This window comes from Globicephala melas, chromosome 14 (assembly GCF_963455315.2).
Source record: "Globicephala melas chromosome 14, mGloMel1.2, whole genome shotgun sequence".
Classification (NCBI taxonomy): Eukaryota; Metazoa; Chordata; class Mammalia; order Artiodactyla; family Delphinidae; genus Globicephala; species Globicephala melas.
In genome coordinates this window covers 21638672-21660180 of record NC_083327.1, presented here as the reverse complement: position 1 = coordinate 21660180, position 21509 = coordinate 21638672, and the positions used below count along the sequence as shown (strand labels likewise).

At 36.8% G+C, this 21509-nt stretch overlaps 1 protein-coding gene across 3 annotated transcripts in view; it reads left to right on the top strand.

The window, feature by feature from the left end:
* Positions 1-21509, top strand: part of RNGTT (RNA guanylyltransferase and 5'-phosphatase) — a 250178-nt gene that overhangs the window by 166606 nt on the left and 62063 nt on the right. For all 3 annotated transcript variants that reach the window (XM_030859487.3, XM_030859485.3, XM_030859481.3), the window contains one exon: positions 2208-2274. In XM_030859487.3, coding sequence (XP_030715347.1) covers positions 2208-2274 — 67 coding nt within the window. The remainder of the gene's footprint in view (positions 1-2207; positions 2275-21509) is intronic.

Below are 21509 nucleotides of genomic sequence, written 5' to 3'. Positions count from 1 at the left end.
ATTTCTTGTTTAGAAGGTAGTTATTAAATAGGCAAGTTGGAGGAAGGGGAGGACACATTGAATAGTATATTGGCAAGCTTCCTAAAATGCATATGCATAGTAATTAGAGGCATACTGATTTTTAAATGTCAGCCAGCTTTTATTCTCTTCCTTTTCTATCATGTATTTGTATGAACAGTGACTGTTCTTCTAAAAGAGGTTTATGAAGCTTTTTGTCATCATTTGTTATATAGGAAATAAATTACCACTGCTATATAAAACTAACATTAAATTTGTGATACTAGCAATTTGTGAGAGATTTAAAGTTTTGTTGCTTTGATTAATTTCTTATTTGTCAAATGATGATGAAGAAATTCTCCATTTCCTAGTTGAGATTTGGGGATATTTCTTATGCTTTCTACTTGCATCCAGTGAACAAATATCCCTTTAGTCATTTTGTAACCTTCAACAACATGCTAAAAGGCATAACTGTAAGTATCACTCACATGCCGAACTTAAGTACTGTAGCTTTTTGCTAAATTGGTTTAATTTATTTTTGTGTTTGTCAGCTATTAGCTTTCCTTTAGTGGCCTTCAGTACTTTATAGGCCTTTAAAGAATGTAGGGAACAGAGGTGTTCCTAGGAGATGGAATATCTATCTACCTTATTTCATAAAATCTAAGGTGCTTTAACAGTGAACTTTATTAGTCTTACTAGACCAAGTCAGTGGAAGGTTAAGTAGGGGTAGAAAAATTTCCCCTTCTTTTCTTCTAGGTTCTTTGGTCTAATAATTAAATTGACATAGGACAGATTAACAGGAGAAAAACATATTTAAGTTAGTATGTACGGGATCCCCAAAGATACAAGACTCAAGGGTAGGTCGAGCAGTTGAGGCTTATGTGCCATCCTGTGCTAAGGAATGGGATAAGGGCCTGGGTCTTCAAAGGGGAGGAGGGTAACTCACAGGATGATGAGAAGAACAGATGTTTTGTATTTAGAAGTCTGCCCTGCCATGCAGATTGGTCTTTCAGATAAAAACGTTATCTATGGTAATAGTTCTCTTTCTGGGCCAGGCCCCCTTTCTAAGTTCTTTTAGGCAGTTACAAGAGAGGTAAAAAGTTTTCCTGAGTCTCCTAGGTCTTGATTGCCTTCAACTTAAAATAATCCACATGTCAAAGTGGTGTATTTTGGGTTGGTGTATTCTCCCCTTCAGTAATCATACAACCATCTCACACTGTCACCCGGTGACAGTGATTACAAGATACCGTAGAGTAATTAATTTAATTATGACCTTCTCATACCCAGCACGACTACATGCTCCACAAGCATAGTTCTAATGATGGTATTTCCTTATTCACAGTGTTTCAATGTAGTCAAGAATGATAGCCCTCTTTAAATAGGAAGGAAGGAATGATGCAGGGAAGGTAACCATTTTACCTCCACCCTCTAGATGGTTTGATTTTTATTTTCATGTGCATTTATTGTCTGTACAAAAAAATAAATATTACTTATGAAATAAAGATAAGACATTTGACGTTCTTCATGGCCCATTCCAAACCTTCTTCGGGTTTTCATCTCTGACTAACTTATCCCTTACTTCAGCCAGACTTCTTTGCCTTTGGTTTCAAATCTTCTGCATTCTCAGGGTATAGTTTAAAATTTCTCCCTTTGCCTTACCAACCCTTTAAAAATTAAGCCTAAATTCCTCGAGTCAGGCTTCTCCACCTCCCTCCATAGAAGGTATCTCTCACTCCACTACTTTGCAATGGCAAATACCTCTAGAATAGCATTTATCAGAGGCCACCTTTTGTTAGGGTTGTGTATCTGGTTTTCCTGTTAAATTTTGGGACTGAACTGTTTAGGTTTGTATTATCTCCATAGTGCATAATATAGACACACAGTGAGTGTTTCTTGAATTGAACTTTTATAGATTTTTAAATATATGCATTGCTTCTTTTAATTCTCCCCTATGTAGTAATTTTGCTAGAATTACTAGTATGTTAGACTGTTTTACATTTAAGTTGCCATTCTCAGTATTTACCCATCATCTTCTGAAGTATAAGAATTATTCCTTTGCTGGTTACTATTCCATCGTGCAAAAAGACAAGAATAATTGCATAGATATTAATTTTTTCATAGTCAGGATCTATTATACAAATTTTGGTAATTATACAACCTCATATTTAAGGAAGAGTATTTTATAAATAATGCTTTTTTTTCCTTTGTAGGTTACTTCCTCAGAATGTTGGCCTTCTCTATGTTGGAGGTTATGAAAGACCCTTTGCACAAATCAAGGTATGGTTGTTCATTTTCTAGTATATTTTCCCTAGATACAGTTCACTCGTCCAGAACCCACCAAAACCCTGCAAATAACTATCACAAAAATTTGGGAATGTGAATTATTAATTTCATTTGTTTTTGCATATCTCTGATGAAAAAGTAATTCAGTTTTTCAGTGAATCGATTAGTTTAATAATCTTGCTCTTAGTAGCATTAATTTTGACCATTGCACTTCAGTGATTAGTTAAGAAGAGTACAATTTAGAGCCACATTACCCTTTTTACCAATAGAATTTTTTGACAGCTTTATTGAGGTATAATAGGCATACAGTAAAATATACATATTTAAACTGTACAATTTGACATACCCTTGTGAAACCATCACCACAGTCAAGGTAATGAACATATCCATCACCCCTAAAAGTTTCCTTGTGCCCCTTTGAACTCCCCCGTCCTGCCCTTCCTTTTTCTTTTTCAGTCCCCAGGTGACCACTGATCTAATCATTATAGATTAATTTGCACTTTCCGGAATTTTATATAAATGGATCATACTGTATTTCTTTCTCTCTCTCTTTTAGCTTCTTTCATTCAGTGTTATTATTTTGAGATTCACCCATGTTGTTACACTTCAGTAGTTCATTCTTTTTTATTGCTGAGTAGTATTTCATTATATGGTTGTAGCACAGTTTCTTTATCCTTTCACACGTTGAGAGACATTTGGGTTGTTTCTGCTTTTTGACTGTTATAAATAAAGCTGCTGTGAACATTTGTGTACAAGTCTCTGTATGGACATATATTTTCATTTCTCTTGGGTAAATACCTAAGACCAAAATGGCCGAGTTAAATGGCAGTTGTATGTTTTAACTTTTTAAGAAACTACCAAACTATTTCCCCACGAGCAGGGTGATTGCCAGTTCCTCCATATCATCATCAACATTTGGTATGGTCAGTCTTTTTAAGTTTAGTCATTCTTATAGGTATATAGCATTTCATTGGAGTTTTAATTTGCATTTCTGTAATGACTAATAATGTTGAGCATCTTCCCATGTACTTATTTGCCATCTGTACGTCTCTAGTGAAGTGTGTGTTCAAAACTTGCCATTTTTTAATTGGGTTTTTTGTTTTATTACCGTTGAGTTTTGAACATTCTTTATATATCTTCTGGATGTAAGCCCTTTATCAGATATGGGATTTCTCTTAACAGGATCCTCAGAGAGCAAAAATTCTTAATGTTGGTGAAGTTCAGTTTATTAGTTTTTTTCACAGTTCTTGCTTTTACTGTTGATCTAAGAAATATTTGCCTAGTCCAAAGGCTAAAAGATTATTCTCCTATGTATTCTTCTAGAATCTTTATAGTTCTAGGTTTTACATTTAAGTTTATTGTCCAGTGGAGTTAATTTTTGTATATGATGCAAGGTTCAAGGCATAGAGGAATGTTGTCCCCCTACACCCCAACCTTTCTTTGGCCCGTGGATATCCAGTTGTTCCTAAACCATTTGTTAAAAAGGGTATCCTTTCCACCATTGAAGTGCCTTTGCATCTTAGTTGAAAATCAATTCACCATATGTGTGTGAATCTATTTCTGAGCTCTTTATTCTGTTCCATTGACCTATGTATCTATCCCTCCACCAATATCACACTGTCTTGATTTTTGTAGCTTTAGAATAAGTCATGAAGTCAGGTAGTGTAAATCCTGCAACTTTGTTCTTTTTCAGAGTTGTTTAGACTACTCTGGGTTCCTTTAATTTCCATGTGAATGTTAGAATCATCTTGTCAATTTCTGTAAAAATACCTGCTGGAATTTTGATTTGGATCACGTTGAATCTGGAGATCAATTTGAAGAGAAATGACATCATAACAGTATTGAATCTTACAATTCATCAAAGCCACATATTTCTCCATTTATCTAGATCTTTAGTGTCTCTCAGCAGTATTCCATTGTTTCAGTGTGTTGGTCTTGCACATTTAAAAGTAAATTTATCTGTAAATATTTTATATTTGTGATGCTATTTTAAAAGTATTTTTTATTTCATTTTACGATTGTTTTCCTAGTACATAAAAAGACGATTAAATTTTGTGTGTTGACTTTAAATCCTACAACTTTACTATACTCAATTAGTAATTCTAGTAGCTTTTTTGTAGATTTCATAGGATTTTCTACATAAATGATTATGTCATCTACTAAGAGGCAGTTTTCTTTTTCCTTTCTGATCTTGATATTGATACCTTTTATTGCTTTTTCTTGCTTTAGTGCACTGGCTAAAACCTACAGTACAAAGTTGATTAGAAATGGTGAGAACAGACATCCTTGCCTTATTCCTGATCTTAGAGGGAAAGCATTCAATTTTTTGTCAAAGATTGTTTTTATAGCAATATTAGTTGAGGGTTGAAGCACAGATTCCAACTAGGCTTTCTTGTAAAAAGTGGAATAGTATTCTGAATGTTCAAGGCAGTAAATAAAAAGAAAGGTTTGCAGTCATCCTTTTCCTTTGTTATTTTAACTTTATTAATGTTTTCTGACAGACCTGTAAAATTTGATTTGTTTTTTTGGTTTAGTATTGGATTTTTCCTCACATTTGTTTCTTGGCTCTATGAGTTAATTATTTTTCTCACATTCATTTGTTGGATGTGATTTTGAATTCCTTTCCCCCTACATATATGACCTATTTTTATGCTTTGAAAAACAAAGATTTTTCAGAATAGACTGAGCCTGAATAGGACATATAAGATATTTAATACTGAGGCGGTTTAGTCACATTATTGACATTTTAAAATGAAAAACCTTCTTTAGCTACCATAGCATCAGCACTTCTTTAAGTACCTTCCTTAATTTAACTTAAGACACTCTCAAAAGTCCACATTAGGGTCTTAAGTTGTGGACCCTCTTGAACGTTTCTGATTCCCTAAGTAATGACAAGCATTCAGGTACATTTTTTAAAATTCTATTTTTAACATCCCTGGAACACAAGTGGAGTTGGCAAGAGTCTCTTCATAAACCTCCCTCACTATCCTGTTCACCAAATTCTCCAGTAGAGGCAGGAATTCTAATAAGTTTCAGCAGAAACATTTCTAAAAGCCCAATTTTTTTTCTGTCCATTGGTTTGGAAAATCCTGTTTCTCTGTATTATAACTGAAATAATGAAAAAGTGAGAGGCTTATCTGATATATTTAAGGAAGGGTAGAATTTGTGTGTGTGTGTGTGTGTGTGTGTGTGTGTTACATGTTGTGTCAAAAACATAAGTGTATGTATGTATGAGGGCGATTCCTCCATCACTCACCTGATTCATTAACATATCATTTTCTTTATCCAAGCCCTTTCTAACAAGCCCAGTGACAGAGGTCAATCCTTTGTCAACCCTTTATGCCTAGATAATCAACTCAATAGAAAAAAGTCCATTATTTTAGGCCATCTTTTTCCTTTGATGTTGCTATGGGAAAGGTTTCTCTCATGTACTGTAAAAGGATTTCTTATCCTCATTAATTGTTGAAGTTCTTCTATAATTCCTGTGGTTCTTATGAAAATGCTGTATAGATCCCTACCTAATTAGAATGCTTGTAAGTTAATTGGAAAACAATTTTTAAAAATCATAGTTTAAATGCTTGAGATCAGGCTAGAAATTTAAGGTTCATTCCCTGCCCCTTGCCTTGCATCTGACTTCTTCTGGACATGAAATAGCAGTGTTCATTTGCTGTTCAACTAAATGTAATGATACTGTATTGTGTGGCATAGATATCAGATATGACCTTTAATAAATGGAAGCTGTTTTGCTTTCTTAAGAGAGTATTGGTTGAATTTTTTTTTTTTTTTATAAATCAAGATAGAAAATTGTTCATTTGAATATTTAGGAAAAGGAATTCTCATTTATTAACATCACAGGACTAAGTGTGAGTGGCTTGGTGCTAGAGGCTACATTTGTTAAAGTGGCATTTTACATTTGTATTTCTAAAAAGGAGCTCCAATTTATAAAGATCAGAAAGAGAAAAAGGAAAACACAAAAAGGATGGTGGATATTTGGGCTAGTGTTAAATGAATTCAGAAAATTTGCTATAGCTTGACAATAGATGTATGTACTATTAGCATATAACATGAATTGTTACAACCACTCTTTCTCTCTCTCTCTCTGTCTCTCCCTCCCTCCCTCTCCCATGATTAATCTTTTAGTTTTAGTTTTCTGTCCAAGCCCTAGGTAAAGATACCAGTGTGTACAAACATGGGACTTCATTACAGTCTTAGACCAGTACATCTTCATGCTAGTTTCAGGTTTCATTATTTTTAGAGGAAGTTATCCCAACTTTACCTTTTATATCTCTTAACATCTTCTGAAAGTCATCAGAATAAGTTTTCATGGGAAATTTGTCATCTGAAGAACTTGATTTTAAACATACATGATTATTTTCTTATTTTAAACTAAAATATGATAAACTAAATAAAACACTGATCCTTTTTTTTTTTTTTTTTTTTTTTTTTGCGGTACGCGGGCCTCTCACTGCTGTGGCCTCTCCTGTTGCGGAGCACAGGCTCTGGACGCGCAGGCCCAGCGGCCATGGCTCACGGGCCCAGCCGCTCCGCGGCAAGTGGGATCCTCCTGGACCGGGGCACGAACCCGCGTCCCCTGCATCGGCAGGCGGACTCTCAACCGCTGTGCCACCAGGGAAGCCCAACACTGATCATTTTATAATGAGTTGTAATACAGAGTAAGAAAAGAATTGCCTCACATATCCACAGCTATTGTTTAGTGCTGTAAATGAAGTAGATTTCACCCTCATCCACGACTAACTTCTTTCAACTTTATTGAGATTAAGATAAGTTTCTAGATGTACTGGGCTCTGTGTGACTTAGGGTTTTCTTAAGTAAGAGATATGTTTCATTATATCTTTATATGTAGTCTTTGAAAGTTAAAAGGGAAGTTTTGAAAAAAGTAAAATTTTACTTAATTCTTATTTGTATGCTTTCAAGTTGTCAGAAGCTTTTTTGGGGTGGAGGGGTGGTTATTTCTGTATATCTTTGCATAATACCTTTATCTTAATTCAGTGTGTATATAATTCTGTTGTTCATAGTTTAGTTTTATAGACACGGTCAAGTTTAAATAATAATTTACATTTTATTTATTTTAAAATTTATTTATTTTTGGCTGCATTGGGTCTTCGTTGCTGCGCGCGGGCTTTCTCTAGTTGAGGAGAGCGGGGGCTACTCTTCATTGTGGTGCGAGGGCTTCTCATTGTGGTGACTTCTGTTGTTGCGGAGCGTGGGCTCTAGGCACGTGGGCTTCAGTAGTTGTGGCGCGTGGGCTCAGTAGTTGTGGCTCGCGGGCTCTAGAGCGCAGGCTCAATAGTTGTGGCGCGTGGGCTTAGTTGCTCCACGGCATGTGGGATCTTCCCGGACCAGTGATCGAACCCGTGTCCCCTGCATTGGCAGGCGGATTCTTAACCACTGAGCCACCAGGGAAGTCCCAATAGTTTACATTTTATACCTATTATTCTGTGTTGTTTTCTAAAGCATTTTACGGTGCAGTAAAAATCTCAGTGCTATTCTCATAGGGTTCTAGTCCTGGAGGCTCCACTTACCAGCCATAATCCATAAAACCAAGAAGGATTGAAGCTTGTCAACATCACTTTTAATCAACTCAAGGATTGTTATGGAAAGTCTCAGAGCCACAGGGCTGTCCCTCTCCACCGGGCTTGGTATTAGTTGCCTCTTGCAGTTCAGACAGCCCAAGCAGTGTGTGAAGCTGTGAGGCTGAGTCACATACAGTTTTCACTTTGACACTGCGGAATGGCTGAATGTCTTTTGTATTTTAACTATGAATTCCATGCAGCAGCCATATGTGAAATGTAAGGAATATAACCGTTATTCTGAGGCAGTTATTTTATAGTCAGTGCAGCTGGGTTATTCTCTGCCTCAGAACTTGGTTCCATCCCTGCTGAGGGACTGGGTGCCATTAGTCACAGTCTCATACTCTAGGCTTTCTGAGCTTCAATTTTTAAGTCTCTTTACAGCCCAGGAAATATAAAATTGGTGTAAAATTGGTGTTTGTATTCATATACATATTCCGTTAGTGCAAAGAAGTAGTGATCTCTTCATTTTTGAAATATTTGAAAATCCATCAAACCATTCCCTCAGACTTTTTTAAATTAAAAAAAGTAGAATACTTTTCCTTTTTAGGTATATTGAGCTTGGATTGTTATTTGTTACTTAAAAATATCTTTGAAATGCCTAATAATGTGTCAATTTTAATTTTTAGGGTAAATTAAATTTAAAGATAAAGTATTTATTTGGGGTCTCTTAGGAAATACTGAGAAAACTAGGAAAACTGATTTGTTCACTGACTGATGATGTTTTAGAAAATGTGTGGCTCATTAGATCAACACTTTTTACTAAAGGAAATTATTTAACATCCATATTTTAAATCTCTAAAATATCTGAAGTATTACATCAGATATAGATGCAGGCCTAGAACTGAGTATTGTAGTTTAGTGGCTTCCAAACTTACCACCATGACCTGTAGGAATGTAAGAAGTGTACTTTCATTGAGTTCCAGCACACATACACATACGTGTATTTATACACACACAACATAAACCAAAGTTTCAAAATAAGTATGATTTTCCATTCTGTTCAGTTTATTTTTCCGTTGATTTAGTTTTTAAATGTGGGTCTCAACCCACTAAATTAACTTCTCTGTTTGGAAAATGGGTCACGACTCATAGTTTGGCAGACACTGCTGCAGGGTAGGACTTGTCCAGCTAATGCTGCCATTTGCCACATTGATGCAGTGCAGGCACTGGTGAGGAAGCTTACCTGCCCCTGAGTTGATGGTAGTCCTCGGAGTGGCTTTGGAGGGGAAGAAAGTGATGTGATGTCATAGTTGCTGGGGAGAAGGAGGAAGAGAGTATAAGAAAAGATAAATGAGAAGTGACTTAAGATGTTTCATGGAGCCAAGCAAAGCTATTTTCTATTTCAAAAGGACCCTAATTCTCATAAACAGAAGAGAGACTTCTGTGCCTACTCTGTCTTCCAAGTGATTTCATGTATTTTGAGGCTAGAAAGACAAATAAAGTTTAGATCTCCATAGATGAATAAAACAGAAAGAAACGGAGATGAGTGAGAAATTGAGAGAAAGCAGTGGAAGCAGATCTAGATTAGTGTGCCATATTCATTGAATAATTGCTCAGTTTTCTGTAGTACTGTGAGTGGAGAGGCAAGTTTTCAGTGTCTCACGTTGCAGTAATCAGAGCGGACATGGGTATTTCTTTGTTGAAAGCAGACTCAAAAAGTGAAAAAAAACTTAAAAAAAAAAAAACACCTCACAAACTGTCATGGAAGCCAAAAGTCTCTTTACTTATATGCAAAAACTATTAAGTTGCTGACGGCATTTTATCCTGCATACTTGCTGACACAGTGCTTCAGGACCACTGCTGGGTTCTCTAGTGAGCCCATCTAGTAACTTTCTGGATGTTAAAAATCATGCATTGTTACCAACAATGCACATCGAAACTGCAGACTTAGGGTTCCAGAAAGTATTCAATAGCAGTAGTTTTCCTGCCATTTTTACCAACGTGCTTTTGGCCGTGTTACTGCCAAAACTGAGTAACATTTAAGGCCTGTGGTCATACATGTTTCAGTTTCAGTATTCTTACCTTCATGTCCTTAAAAAACGTATCTGTGTACAAAAATATGAGTCCCATAGGGCTGGGCTGTGTCTTGTGTACTTCTGTATCCTCAGCAATTAGCCTAGTGCCTGAGACATAAAAACACTAAATAAATATTTAACATTATTATTGAAGAATGCCTAGAAAACCAAATATTGCTTTTTTTTTTTTAAATTGAGGTATAGTTGATATATAGCATATTAGTTTCAGGTGTAAAACATAATGGTCCAATATTGTACACATTGCAAAATGATCACCACAATAAGTCTACTTAACATCCATCCCCTTACATGGTTACAAAACAGTTTCTTCTTGTGATGAGAACTTTTAAGATCTACTCTTTTAGCAACTTCCAAATATACAATTCAGTATTATTAACTATAGTCACCCTGCTGTTAACATTACATCTCCAGAACGTATCTACCTTATAATTGGAAGTTGGTACCTTTTGACCCCCTTCTTCATCCATTTCTCCCACCCTCACCCACTGCTTGCGGCAACGACTAACCTGTTCTCTGTATCTATGAGCTTGTTGTTGTTGTTTTTTTAAACCATCAAGTATTTACCATGAAGTTCATCAAAGTATTTAAAACTCTGGTTCTAATTACATACATATTTACTGCATTAAAACTTTATTTTCTCATCTCTTGAGCTGGGATTATCTTTGAGGCAATATAAATTAATTTTCCTTTCTAATTTAAGATTGTGGTTGTAAATTGTTATTAACATCAGTAAGTTTATTTGAAATGTAGATTGTGTGAATTATTCTGAGAACATTTTAAATCTAGTCCTCAAATTATTTTCCAATTAAGAAAGCATTTTTCTTAGCTGGATATTCCAATTACTTTCAATCTCTCTTGAGCTAGCCACTTTATAGAAAAATATTAGAAATCATTTTAGCATATTCTAGTTTTTTTGAAAACCAGATCTATCATATCAAGCTGTCTTCTTGTTACATGTGATTTGGAGAGAAAAAGACTAAACAATTCCTTTTTGTAATTTTGAAATGTTCTCAAGAAAGGAGATAGTATCATGCTTACTTACATATTTATAATGCAATGGACATCCTATTTTGGTGAAAGGAAATAACATGGTGTTTCTTATCCTGTTGGGTTTTTTCCCTACCAATGTTTTACATCTAAAAAGAATTTCAAACGCACTGACAACCATGTAAATAGAAAAGATAATATCTAAAATGACTCTTGTAGAAGTCATATTTCTGACAAATGCCATGGTTTCTGATCTAGATGTACATTAGACATCTAGAAGTTATATATTTCACTTTTTTCCCACAAAAGGAGAAAAATAATTTCTCCAGTAAATAGTCAGTTAGGAAGGAATATTACTTGTCCGCTTGCCTAATAAAACTTGAAAAAGTAACCCCGCTCCCCTCCCCCCTCCCCAAGGCAGAGGTGGCAATAAAGACCCATTTCAAGTGTATCATGGCCATGATTCAGGCAGCTAGGGAAGCTCCAGACCAGTGTTCTCTTTGTTGACCCTTCGAGAACAATAACAAACTATGAAACTCTGAGACTAGACAATACAAATCCATTAATGTTGCCAGTGATTTGTAATGGGCACTATTAAAGTTGGTACCTTGAGCACCTTCAGAAGTTTCAGACTACTGCAGTAAGTGATATTCCATCATAAGTAGATACGGTAATTGTAAGTTATGGGTAGGAGGGATCCTTCTTTTTTTTTTTCTTTGAATTTTATTTTATTTTTTTATACAGCACGTTCTTATTAGTTATCCACTTTATACATATTAGTGTATATATGTCAGTCCCAATCTCCCAGATCATCACAGGACCACCACCACCGCCTGCTGCTTTCCCCCTTTGGTGTCCATACATTTGTTCTCTACATCTCTGTCTCAATTTCTTCCCTGCAAACCGGTTCATCTATACCATTTTTCTAGGTTCCACATATATGTGTTAATATATGATAATTCTTTTTCTCTTTCTGACTTACTTCACTCTGTATGACAGTCTCTAGATCCATCCATGTCTCTACAGATGACCCAGTTTCGTTCCTTTTTATGGCTGAGTAATATTCCATTGTAGACATCTTCTTCTTTTTTTTTTTTGCGGTACGCGGGCCTCTCACTGTTGTGGCCTCTCCCGTTGCGGGGCACAGGCTCTGGACGCGCAGGATCAGCGGCCATGGCTCACAGGCCCAGCTGCTCCACGGCACATGGGATCCTCCCGAACCGGGGCACGAACCTGTGTCCCCTGCATCGGCAGGCGGACTCCCAACCACTGCGCCACCAGGGAAGCCCTGTACTACATCTTCTTTATCCATTTGTCTGTCGATGGGCATCTAGGTTGCTTCCATGACCTGGCTATTGTAAATAGTGCTGCAATGAACATTGGGGTGCATGTGTCTTTTTGAATTATGGTTTTCTCAAGGTATATGCCCAGTAGTGGGATTCCTGGGTCATATGGTAATTCTATTTTTACTTTTTTAAGGAACCTCCATACTGTTCTCCATAGTGGCTGTATCAATTTACATTCCCACCAACAGTGCAAGAGGGTTCCCTTTTCTCCACACCCTTTCCAGCATTTGTTGTTTGTAGATTTTCTGATGAAGCCCATTCTAACTGGTGTGAGGTGATACCTCACTGTAGTTTTGATTTGCATTTCTCTAATGACTAGTGATGTTGAGCATCCTTTCATGTGTTTGCTGGCAGTCTGTATATCTTCTTTGGAGAAATGTCTATGTAGGTCTTCTGCCCATGTTTGGATTGGGTTGTTTGTTTTTTGGATATTGAGCTGCATGAGCTGTTTATATATTTTGGAGATTAATCTTTGGTCCGTTGATTCATTTGTAAGTATTTTCTCCCATTCTGAGGGTTGTCTTTTTGTCTTGTTTGTAGCTTCCTTTGCTTTGCAAAAGCTTTTAAGTTTCATTAGGTCCAATTCGTTTATTTTTGTTTTTATTTCCATCACTCTAGGAGGTGGGTCAAAAAAGATCTTGCTGTGATTTATGTCAAAGAGTGTTCTTCCTGTGTTTTACTCTAAGAGTTTTATAGTGTCTGGCCTTACATTTAGGTCTCTAATCCATTTTGAGTTTATTTTTGTGTATGGTGTTAGGGAGTGTTCTAATTTCATTGTTTTACATGTAGCTCTCCAGTTTTCCCAGCACACTTACTGAAGAGACTGTCTTTTCTCCATTGTATATCCTTGCCTCCTTTGTCATAGATTAGTTGACCATAGGTGCATGGGTTTATCTCTGGCCTTTCTCTCCTGTTCCATTGATCTATATTTCTGTTTTTGTGCCAGCACCATTCTGTCTTGATTACTGTAGCTTTGTAGTGTAGTCTGAAGTCTGGGAGCCTGATTCCTCCAACTCTGTTTTTCGTTCTCAAGATTGCCTTGGCTATTCAGGGTCTTTTGTGTTTCCATACAAATTGTGAAATTTTTTGTTCTAGCTCTGTGAAAAATGCCATTGGGAGTTTGATAGGGATTGCATTGAATCTGTAGTTTGCTTTGGGTAGTATAGTCATTTTCACAATATTGATTCTTCCAATCCAAGAACATGGTATATCTTTCCATCTGTTTGTATCATCTTTAATTTCTTTCAGTGTCTTACAGTTTTCTGCATACAGATCTTTTGCCTCCTTAGGTAGGTTTATTCCTAGGTATTTGATTCTTTTTCTTGCAGTGGTAAATGGGAGTGTTTCCTTAATTTCTCCTTCAGATTTCTCATCATTAGTGTATAGGAATGCAAGAGATTTCTGTGCGTTAATTTTGTGTCCTACAACTTTACCAAATTCATTGATTAGCTCTAGTAGTTTTCTGGTGGCATCTTCAGGATTCTCTATGTATAGTATCATGTCATCTGAAAACAGTGACAGTTTTACTTCTTCTCTTCCAATTTGTATTCCTTTTATTTCTTTTGCTTCTCTGATTGCTGTGGCTCTGACTTCCAAAACTATGTTGAATAATAGTGGTGAGAGTGGACATCCTTGTCTTGTTCCTGATCTTACAGGGCATGCTTTCAGTTTTTCACCATTGAGAATGATGTTTGCTGTGGGTTTGTTGCATATGGCCTTTATTATGTTGAGGGTAGGTTCCCTCTGTGCCCACTTTCTGGAGAGTTTTTATCATAAATGGGTGTTGAATTTTGTCAAAAGCTTTTTCTGTATCTATTGAGATGATCATATGATTTTTCTTCTTCAGTTTGTCAATATGGTATATCACATTGATTGATTTGTATATATTGAAGAATCCTTGCATCCCTGGACTAAATCCCACTTGATCATGGTATACGATCCTTTTAATGTATTGTTGGATTCTGTTTGCTAGTATTTTGTTGAGGATTTTTGCATCTGTATTCATCAGAGATATTGGTCTGTAATTTTCTTTTTTTGTAGTATCTTTGTCTGGTTTTGGTATCAGGGTGATGGTGGCCTCGTAGAATGAGTTTGGGCATGTTCCTTCCTCTGCAATTTTTTGGAAGAGTTTGAGAAGGTTGGGTGTTAGCTCTTCTCTAAATGTTTGATAGAATTCACCTGTGAAGCCATCTGGTCCTAGACTTTTCTTTGTTGGAAAATTTTTAATCACAGTTTCAATTTCATTACTTATGATTGGTCTGTTCATATTTTCTGTTTCTTCCTGGTTCAGTCTTGGAAGGTTATACCTTTCTAAGAATTTGTCCATTTCTTGCCAGTTGGCATTTTATTGGCATAGAGTTGCTTGTAGTAGCCTGTTAGGATGCTTTGTATTTCTGCAGTGTCTGTTGTAACTTCTCCTTTTTCATTTCTAATTTTATTGATTTGAGTCCTCTCCCTCTTTTTCTTGATAAGTCTGGCTAATGGTTTTTCAATTTTGTTTATCTTTGAAAGAGCCAGCTTTTAGTTTTATTGATCTTTGCTATTGTTTTCTTTGTTTCTATTTCATTTATTTCTGCTCTGATCTTTATGATTTCTTTCCTTCTACTAACTTTGGACTTTGTTTGTTCTTCTTTCTCTAGTTCCTTTAGGTGTAAGGTTAGATTGTTTATTTGAGATTTTTCTTGTTGCTTGAGTTAGGATTGTATTGCTATAAAGTTCCCTCTTAGAACTGCTTTTGCTGCATCCAATAGGTTTTGGATCGTTGTGTTTTCATTGTCATTTGTCTCTAGGTAGTTTTTGATTTCCTCAATGATCTCTTGGTTATTTAGTAACGTATCATTTAGCCTCCATGTGTTTGTGTTTTTTACGTTTTTTCTCTGTAATTGATTTCTAATCTCATAGCGTTGTGGTCAGGAAAGATGCTTGATATGATTTCAATTTTCTTAAATTTACTGAGGCTTCATTTGTGACCCTAGATGTGATCTATCCTGGAGAATGTTCCATGCGCACTTGAGAAGAAAGTGTAATCTGCTGTTTTGGGATGGAATGTCCTATTAATATCAATTAAATCTATCTGGTCTATTGTGTCATTTAAAGCTTCTGTTTCCTTATTTTCAGTTTGGATGATCTGTCCATTGGTGTAAGTGAGGTGTTAAAGTCCTCCACTATTATTGTGTTACTGTCAATTTCCTCTTTTATAGCTGTTAGCAGTTGCTTTATGTATTGAGATGCTCCTTTGTTGGGTGCATATATATTTACAATTGTTATATCTTCTTCTTGGATTGATCCCTTGATCATTATGTAGTGTCTTTCCTTGTCTCTTGTAACATTCTTTATTTTAAAGTCTATTTTATCTGATATGAATACTGCTACTCCAGCTTTCTTTTGATTTCCATTTGCATGGAATATCTTTTTCCATCCCCTCACTTTCAGTCTGTATGTGTCCCTAGGTCTGAAGTGGGTCTCTTGTAGACAGTATATATATGGGTCTTGTTTTTGTATCCATTCAGTGAGCCTGTGTCTTTTGGTTGGAGCATTTAATCCATTCACGTTTAAGCTAATTATCAATATGTATGTTCCTATGACCATTTTCTTAATTGTTTTGGGTTTGTTTTTGTAGGTCCTTTTCTTCTCTTGTGTTTCCCAGTTGGAGAAGTTCCTTTAGCATTTGTTGTAGAGCTGGTTTGGTGGTGCTGAATTCTCTTAGCTTTTGCTTGTCTGTAAAGCTTTTGATTTCTCCATCAAATCTGAATGAGATCCTTCTGGATAGAGTAATCTTGGTTGTCGGTTCTTCCTTTTCATCACTTTAAGTATATCATGCCACTCCCTTCTGGCTTGTAGAGTTTCTGCTGAGAAATCAACTGTTAACCTTATGGGAGTTCCCTTGTATGTTATTTGTTGTTTTTCCCATGCTGCTTTCAGTAATTTTTCTTTGTCCTTAATTTCTGCGAATTTCATTACTATGTGTCTCGGAGTGTTTCTCCTTGGGTTTATCCTGCCTGGGTCTCTCTGGGCTTCCTGGACTTGGGTAGCTATTTCCTTTCCCATGTTAGGGAAGTTTTCGACTATAATCTCTTCGAATATTTTCTCGCGTCCTTTCTCTCTGTCTTCTACTTCTGGGACCCCTATAATTCGAATGTTGTTGTGTTTAATGTTGTCCCAGAGGTCTCTTATGCTGTCTTCATTTCTTTTCATTCTTTTTCTTTATTCTGTTCTGCAGCAGTGAATTCCACCATTCTGTGTTCCAGGTCGCTTACCTGTTCTTCTTCCTCAGTCATTCTGCTGTTGATCCCTTCTAGTGTATTTTTCATTTCAGTTCTTGGATTGTTCATCTCTGTTCGTTCATTAATTCTTCTTCATCTCTGTTTGTTTGTTCTTTAATTCTTCCACGTCTTGTTAAACATTTCTTGCATCTTCTCCATCTTTGCCTCCATTCTTTTTTTGAGGTCCTGGATCATCTTCCTTATAATTATTCTGAATTCTTTTCCTGGACGTTTGCCTATCTCCACTTTGTTTGGTTTTTTTCCTGGGGTTTTATCTTGTTCCTTCTTCTGATACATAGACCTCTGCCTTTTCATCTTGTCTATCTTTCTATGAATGTGCTTTTTGTTCCACAGGCTGCAGGACTGTAGTTCTTCTTGCTTCTGCTGTCTGCCCTCTGGTGGAAGAGGTTATCTAAGAGGCTTGAGCAAGTTTCCTGATGTGAGGGACTGGTGGTGGGTAGAGCTGGGTGTTGCTCTGGTGGGCAGAGCTCAGTAAAACTTTAATCTACTTGTCTGCTGATGGGTGGGGCTGGGTTCCTCCCTATTGGTTGTTTGGCCTGAGGCGACCCAACATTGGAGACTACCTGGGCTCTTTGCTGGGGCTAATGGTGAAGTCTGGGAGGGCTCCCGCCAAGGAGTACTTCCCAGAATTTCTGCTGCCAGTGTCCTTGTCCTCACGATGAGACACAGCCACCCCCCGCCTCTGCAGGAGACCCTCCAACACTAGCAGGTAGGTCTGGTTCAGTCTCCTATGGGGTCACTGCTCCTTCCCCTGGGTCCTGATGCACACACTACTTTGTGTGTGCCCTCCATGAGTGGAGTCTGTTTTCCCAGTCCTGTCGTAGTCCTGCAATCAAATCCCACCAGCCTTCAAAGTCTGATTCTCTAGGAATTCCTCCTCCTGTTGCCAGACCCCCAGGTTGGAAAGCCTGACGTGGGGCTCAGAACCTTCACTCCAGTGGGTGGACTTCTGTGGTATAAGTGTTCTCCAGTTTGTGAGTCACCCACCCAGCAGTTATGGGATTTTATTATATTGTGATTGCCCCCGTCCTACCATCTCATTGTGTCTTCTCCTTTGTCTTTGGATGTGGGGTATCTTTTTTGGTGAGTTCCAGTGACTTCCTGTCGATGATTGTTCAACAGTTAGTTGTCATCCCGGTGCTTTTGCAAGAGGGAGTGAGAGAGCACATCCTACTCTGCCATCTTGAACCAATCTTTCTAAATTAAGAAGGATCTTTGATTGTCTTGAGACAGGAATTTAAAAATATAGTCAAATAAATCTAATTATCTCTTAAAACAGTTTTTTTCTAAATAGTGAGCTGGTTATTTGTTTTCTTCATATCCCAAAGTTTCATTTTCTATAGAATTATTTGCCAGTAAGTAAAAATGATAAGCTTGTCGTTCAGGAAATTCACAAACTGTACTAAATGCAATGAAGTGTAAGATTTGGAGAAACTGTTATAAATTTAATATTGCAAATACAAGTCAGCATTAAGGTACCATTTGGATATTTACAGTTTTACTAAAATATTTTAAATATTAATATTTAAGTTCTTTCTACAGTGTGACCAGATCAGAAGTTGTGATACCCAGGAAATAGCTTCACAAGTGGTCATTCATCTGCTAAAATAATATGTTCTTTCTAGTGTTAAAGTAGTTTTAATTGTTTTCTGCTAAGATTTAGTCTGGTAATAGTCAAAATATTAACAGTGAACACACATTATATATCTTTTTTAAAAAATTAGTCTATCCAGAATCTATATAGATAATCTAGACACATAAAATGACATTTTAGGTTGTTTGACTATACAAAATTTCTTCTCAATAGATTGCAATATTTTAGAGTCAGATTCTACTTACTAAGTCTTAATAAAAGCAGTTATCTTGTCGGAAGTTCATTTCATTTCGTATAAAACTTTTTTCTTTTTGTGGGGGTCAAAGGATGCTGAGACTTTGAGAAACAAATAGTATAAAAGAATATTTAAATTAAATGTACCCCTAATGTGTGTGTGTGTGTGTGTGTGTGTGTGTGTGTGTATATATATATATATATATATATCTCTCTCTTACATTTTATCAAATGTTAAAACCATATTGATATCTCTTCGGATATCTCATCTTTTTTTTTTTCTTATTTGTCAGTATTTGAAAACTTTCTAACACGAAAAAGGAAAGCAGGATAATATGCTTGTTTAAAACCAAAAGCATGAATGGTTAGTACCGTTATTAAGCAAACAAATATTATAGCCAACATTTATTGAGCACCAAGTGCCAGGCACTGCTCTAATTAATTCTCAGACAACCTGTAAAGTGTAGGTACTTGTAGCATTTTCAGTTTTACAGATCAGGAAAACATAGAAGGCTTAGTGACACACTGAAGGTTACAGTGCCAACAGGTAGTTTACATTATATTGCCTGCTATGGAGTATTATTTTAGTGTATACTATTTAGTGTACTAATTACTATTTATGTTGCATTACCGTATATAGTATATTATTGTAATTCTTGAAGCCCTTCTGAGTTTTGATTTTATAGCAGGCCAAAATTATCTCTGTAATTGGTATAATACTAGTTAAGACACGGATTGTACTAAATGGCTTGACCAAAGGAAATGTGGTTCCACCACAAGGATCAAGGTAGAGTCATTGTGGTTTATTTACATCCAAAGAGATGGGAGTATAAAGAGCTCAAAGTTTTAATCTTACTTCTACTACTTATTTAGTCATTGTTGAGTGTTTATGTTCATTAGTTGTTAATTGTAAGAGCTGAGAGTTCTTGTATTGAGAACATTTGTGAACTGCTGAAATATTAAAAGGCTTCTAATTAAAATATCTTCTGATATAGTTATGGAGTGTTTTCCTTTTGTTCCCAAAGCATCTAGTTTGGAATTTATTGTGTCATATGTTTCTCCTCAGCCATGATTTTTTAGAAGGCCCAACCCTCCTAGTTGTTTTCCTTTTGAATTAAATGCTTTTTACTTTGCCTTTATTACTTTTTAATATCCAAGAGATTTGGGTGAAAGTATTATATGGTTATTAATTTGAAATAGTCTCTAGAAATCTATTTCTTCAAGAACCAGCTGGGAAGAAATCAGGTATATAAATTTTTTTTTTTTTTTTTTTTTTCCTGCATTACACGGGCCTCTCACTGTTGTGGCATCTCCCGTTGCAGAGCACAGGCTCCGGATGCGCAGGCTCAGTGGCCATGGCTCACGGGCCCAGCCGCTCTGGGGCATGCGAGATCTTCCCGGACCGGGGCACGAACCCGTGTCCCCTGCATTGGCAGGCGGACTCTCAACCACTGTGCCACCAGGGAAGCCCGTAATAGTTTTTTTTTTTTTTTCAACCAGGTGTGGCAGTTTTGCTAGATACAGTGAAAAACAGTCTCTCATTTTTTGACTCAAAGTTGTGTATGCTTTGTGAGCATAGATGGAATTAAAGCATTTTAATGTTTTTCAAGATCAGTGTATCTTGGACACATTTTGATGACTCAGGGCTGATTTTAGCTGCAGAAGGTACTAGAGCAGAGTTGCACTGAGAAGGAACAGATGTTTTCTAAGTTTCAGGATGAGTAGGTTGGTTGCATAGCACAAGAGTAATTGGACGATGTAAAAGGCAGTGACAATGAAAATAAGCAAGGAGATGTTCTCAGGGTGGTGATGGTTTAGCAAAAGGATGAATGAAATAAGGCCACATGCATATGATGAAGGTCATTAGATGTCACAAAGTGGAGATTTCTGGAGTGAAATGGAGCCACACAAGGCAAAGGTAGAAATTGTACTGATGAGGGTAAGTTACTACCAGTGATGAACTATTCCGTTCTGTTGTATCCTATTAAAAGATACAGACTTCCATGCTCTGTAGGGCTCAGTCTTATCCATAATAAGTAAAATCTTAAGCCTGCTGAGGATTTTCAAATGCCTTTACTGGCCTGAATGACTTATTAAATCAATACAATTATGAAAAATTATAGTTTGGGAGAGAAAAGTGAAGACAAGTCCGTTCTTTTGAATTCTTCTTATTCTTGGTGGAGTGCCAAATGTCCTTAATAGATTGACTTCCCTTGAGCCCAGGCCTCTTCTTCACTCAGTCCTGTTGGCTGTTAACTAATGGCCACCTCTTCTGAGGGACTTGAGGTAGAGCCACATCGCTTCTTCCTTCAAACCTTCTACTCCTTGATAGTTTCTATTTTAGGCATCTTGACACTCTCTAGCATAAATTCAGTCTCTGTTTCTGGCCTTCAGAACCTTTCTTAAGTTTATCCCACACTAGTTTGGTTTTTTTTTCTTTTTTTGTGGTATGTGGGCCTCTCACTGTTGTGGCCTCTCCCGTTGCGGAGCACAGGCTCCGGACGCGCAGGCTCAGCAGCCATGGCTCACGGGCCCAGCTGCTCCGCAGCATGTGGGATCTTCCCGGACCGGGGCATGAACCCGTGTCCCCTGCATTGGCAGGCGGACTCTCAACCACTGCGCCACCAGGGAAGCCCTTCTTTTCATTTTTAAATCATCACCAAGAGTGGCTTCCTGTTGCCCACTGTAGCAAATATAAATTCCTTCCATCGGGCTTTCCTGTGCTCTTGTCCCCTCATTTTCCCTAACTCCCACTCCCCTCTAATGGTGACAATTCCCTATTCCTTTGACTATATGTACTAGTCTCTTGGCAATTTTTTATCTCAAAACTTACCTGCTAGTCAAAAAGAAACATTGATTAGGTATATATGTACAAAGTATTTTGGTGAAGACAGGGATATAAAGATTAATAAGCTATTTTCTCAATGTTTTGTAATAGCCTGTATGGGAAAAGAGTCTGAAAAATATATATATACATATGACTGAATCACACTGCTGTACACCTGAAACTACCCCAACATTGTAAATCAACTATATTTCAATAAAAAATACCGTAAAATAAAAAAATATTTTATATGCCCCTAACTTACTTATAGTCTGACTGGTGAGATGCAAAGAATCTCTTTGTAAAAAGATAATTAACAACAGAAGGTAGG